The sequence below is a fragment of the Salvia hispanica genome, unplaced genomic scaffold (genome assembly GCF_023119035.1).
Source record: "Salvia hispanica cultivar TCC Black 2014 unplaced genomic scaffold, UniMelb_Shisp_WGS_1.0 HiC_scaffold_158, whole genome shotgun sequence".
Lineage (NCBI taxonomy): Eukaryota > Viridiplantae > Streptophyta > Magnoliopsida > Lamiales > Lamiaceae > Salvia > Salvia hispanica.
In genome coordinates, this window is record NW_025951869.1 from 1 (window position 1) to 4,192 (window position 4,192).

The 4,192-nt window shown below is 35.6% G+C and overlaps 1 protein-coding gene across 1 annotated transcript; it reads right to left on the reverse strand.

Annotated features, from left to right (window-relative positions):
* Positions 1-6: 6 nt before the first annotated feature.
* Positions 7-1,778, reverse strand: LOC125198514 (NAC domain-containing protein 87-like). The gene is made up of 3 exons (XM_048096831.1): positions 1,339-1,778; positions 713-993; positions 7-569 (listed from the first exon to the last, which is right to left on the reverse strand). Exons 1-3 carry the CDS (start codon positions 1,553-1,555, stop codon positions 90-92), a joined length of 978 nt encoding a protein of 325 aa, XP_047952788.1. The 5' UTR covers positions 1,556-1,778; the 3' UTR covers positions 7-89.
* Between the last annotated feature and the right edge of the window lie 2,414 nt (positions 1,779-4,192).

Genomic DNA, 4,192 nt, shown 5'->3' on the forward strand with positions numbered 1-4,192 from the left:
ACATAATCAATAATTAAAACTATGTACACGATGAAGCACCTTCTTGCATGACTAAAACACCGGCGTTGAAGGGTCGGGTCGGGTCGGGTCTAGTATCTCCAAAAGTTCTCCATATCTGATATATCTGGGCTAAAAGCAAGAGCTTCCAGCCCTTGTTCATCATCCTCATTAAACGCTGCTGCACTCTTCGACGTTATCTCGTGATTCGCTGCGTTTTCGGTGCTAAGCCCAGTATCCTGTGAACGACTCATCACAGAGGCGTCGAAATGCTCCATTTTGGGGTGATTTCCATAACCAAGCATCGATGGTGGCGTTGGAAGGGCATTTTGGGGAGCGTAAAACTGCGGCGCAGTTGAATACTGATCATATTGCTGCTGAAACTTGTGATTTTCCCAAAATACCCTTTGATCAGCCTGCTCATTGTATTCCGTGAGCGGCGGAAGCAGCCCCGTGGGGCTCTCCGCCGCTAGTAGATGATCCACCAACGAGTCCACCCTCGTTAGCTCCACGCCGGGGCTCCTTCTGATCCCGCTGTTCTTGTGGAACACGCGGCACACCACAAACTCCTCCTGCCAAATCACATAACCAACCATCAGATCATGATACGGCAAAACATGATAAGAACCGTATACTATTTTAAGTCATTTTAGTCGGATAACTCCAAGATACTGGACTTTCAAACAGACCCTTACATAGATAGATCGATAGATACCTTAGCGGCTCTAGAGAAGTTGTAGGTGGAGAAGTTGCCCTCGAGGCGAAACTCGTGCATCACCCAATTAGTCTTCTCTCCTTTGGGAGCTCTACCTTTGTAGAAAACAAGAGTTTTCTTCATTCCCACCAGGCAGTTTCTGCCTCGGTGAATCTCCTTGTCTTTACCGGTCGCCTTCCAGTAACCGGACTCAGTTGCCCGGTTCGTTCTCATTCCGGTCGGATACTTCCGGTCTCGCTGGCAGAAGAAGAACCATTCCTTTTCTCCCATTTTAGCCTTTTCTGCAATCATCGGTAAACCACTAATTAATTATAATTAAAACAAAATTTTCAAAAACGTGACTTAGATGTCTTGGATCTATTAAATGGAGTATTAACATCGGAATGTTCCTTGTCACGATAGAATACAAGAATATTACACGAAATACAAATTCCGTGATGTTTACAATCATCTCTTTCTTACAAGCTACGTGTCTCGGTTATTACACTGAAATAGATGATCGATCAAAATTAATTTGATCTAATTAATACTCCTACACACCTATTTCATCATAATACAATTAAAAGGTAATTAATTAACATTAGATATCTATGCATGAAATAATTATAGAGAGAAAAAAGAATTACTTGGTAAATCCCACGGTTCACACTTGTTAAGATCGGCTTCTCCGATGGCCTTGGCGACGAAGCGGCGGTCGACGACCTTGAGCAAGAGGTAGTGCATGATGATCTCTTCATCAGTGGGGTGGAATCTGAAGCCAGGAGGCAGCTCAACTAACTCCTCATCTTCTTCTTTACTGCTCTTCACCATTGATGGACCTGCTCCACCTAACCCTAGTTCCATTTTTGCCTCTCTCTAATTATCAAAAATTATTTTTTATATTAGTAGCTAGAAGCTAACTAGTTCAACCAACTATGTGGTCTAATGGAAAGGAGGCGAAAAGGATGAGTAGCAAATGAGAAAGAGGAGAGATGGATAGAGGCTTCTTGTTTTATAGAGGAAGATTGAAAGGGGAGGTGTTGAAGTTTCTTGGGGAGAAAGGAAGATGAGAGAGAAAGAGTGGTGGGAATGGAATTATATTGCTAATAGTCGACGAAACCAGTTTATACCTTTTCATTTAATTATTATGTGTCCAAAATATAGTGGGAATTATTGTATTCTGCTCTAAGTTTATTTGCATTTAAGATTACTAAATAACCAACGCTTGAATGTTTCAAATTACTATCTAAGTTAATTTAATAGTGTTTTTAATTAATTTTGCAGTGCAAATGGAGGTAAATGGTGATGGTGAAGCTGACGTCATGCTGATGGTGACGAGATAAGGGCTGGGGTGTGTGGGAGACGATACACGTTTCGCCAACGCGGAGCACTGCGGAAAATGCCTGGATTTGTTGATGCTGAATTTAAATAAGTGAATGGATGTGATTTTAAGTGATAACGGTCAACATTAATTTGTACTCCTAATTGCATTTACTAAATCATACTACTACTACTACTACTTATTTTATTTTTCTAGAATTCATGTAAACTAAATTCTTATTTCTGAGGAGATTGTTTCTACATTGGCCGTAATATTGATTTCGTAATTGTATGTGCACTTGGAATTTTTATTTTTCATGAATGTGTCTTGGTCAATAAATACGTTGATTAAATTAATCGGAAATTTGATGGAATTATGAATCATTCACATGTACAACGGTATTCAAAATTTTGCTATGCGTTTAATAAAAGTGACTTTTTATTGTTAGGAATTAGGATAAAACCATTGAAGTTATTACATTCGCAATGAATTCATTAATTGCATTTCCAAAAAATGAATTAACTGCATTACTTGACATACCATTTCCTCGAAATGACTATGTAATTTACAATATTAACTAGTACGACTACTATTCTTAGTAATTAATGTTCAAATTATGAATTTTCCTCGCCTCCTTTAGAACGGATTTATGATTAATCCATGGTATAATAATTTAAAAAATAGGGTAGTCAAATTCAAGATACGGAAATATAGGGATTCCGATAATTGAACAAATTAAATAGATCTGACAAAGAATCAATCAACTGATCATACTCATTATATTATTTCAAGTCTGAATAAAATTACTAGTACTTAGATGATATAGTATATAATTCAACAACTTCGTTGGAAAGAACAAATTCCATTTTCTCATTGACTTTTAAAGTCTTGATGAAAGGGGAAGAACCATAACCAAACAAAATCGTTAGTTGACAAAGATCTAATCACACAGAAAAATGTTTGGACGGTGAAGGAATGCAGTTCCGAAAAATGTTAATTTATAAGTATATAATTAACGACGAATTATATGATACAAAATCGTTAGTTGACAAGTGCTGATCTCATATTGCATAACATTAGTGTATATATAAATTTTTTTTAATAGAATTATATATTAAAATATAAATTTAAGAGTACTTTGTAATGAATATATAAATTGATTAAAAATATTAAATCAAATAAATGAGTTGGGGTTTTGACTTTAGGAAGTTGTAAAAGCATAGCAAATTGAGGATTAAGCTTCAATCATCGTTTTCCTAGAACTCAACCGGGACACGCATGACGTCACCACACGTCACCCCTTCTCAACCCAGCTGTAAGTTTTATATTCAGAAATTGATTGTTAAAACTTTAATGTATCAAGTTTTATTTCAAAATGATTTTTATAGCTTGTCTTAAAAGTTTTAGATGGGCTACGTAGAACAAGGAACTAGTCACTGCCAGATAAGAGATCTTCAATAATTCAATTTGCGAATTTTCAATTTTTTAGAAATTACATTTCAATGTTTCTGTTGGTTTCTGATGTATAGGTTTTGGTTGAATTTTGTTCCCAGCAAGGAGTTAGAAACCATGCTTGTTTTCGTATATAACAAAATTTTGTTGCTCCTACATCGAGGATTTCTGTTTGATACATTTGATATGCTCATGTAAAACACAAATTTATTGTATATATGGATTAAACAATATTGTAGCTCGATATTTATGGGCTGACTCAAATAGCCCGTTGAAATGAAAGGGTTAGAGGTGAAAATCTCTAGCACAATAAAGTTACAGTTTGATTAGCATCCGCTTGATTAATTGGCAATATGAATATAATTGATCCGGAACTGATGGGCTAACCATAAGTTATAGAGTGAACTTAAAAAATGGTCCCTGGACTATGGGTTTATCTCGAAAATAGTCCCTGGATTTAAAAATATCACCAGTAGTCCCTGGACTAAGGGTTAATATCAAAAACGATATTTTGAGACGAAAATGCCCTTTTGAGGGGTTTTGGGGTTTTGGGCAATTTGGTCTTTTTACACTTTTAACATTTTAAATCTGATATTATTTTAGTTATGTACTAAATCTGATATTATTTCAAAATTATCATTCTTCTTCCCTTTTGTCATCCTTCACTTAGTTTCTTTATTTCAATATTAGATTTAATTTTACAAAATTAAATTTTAAATTTCAGTTTT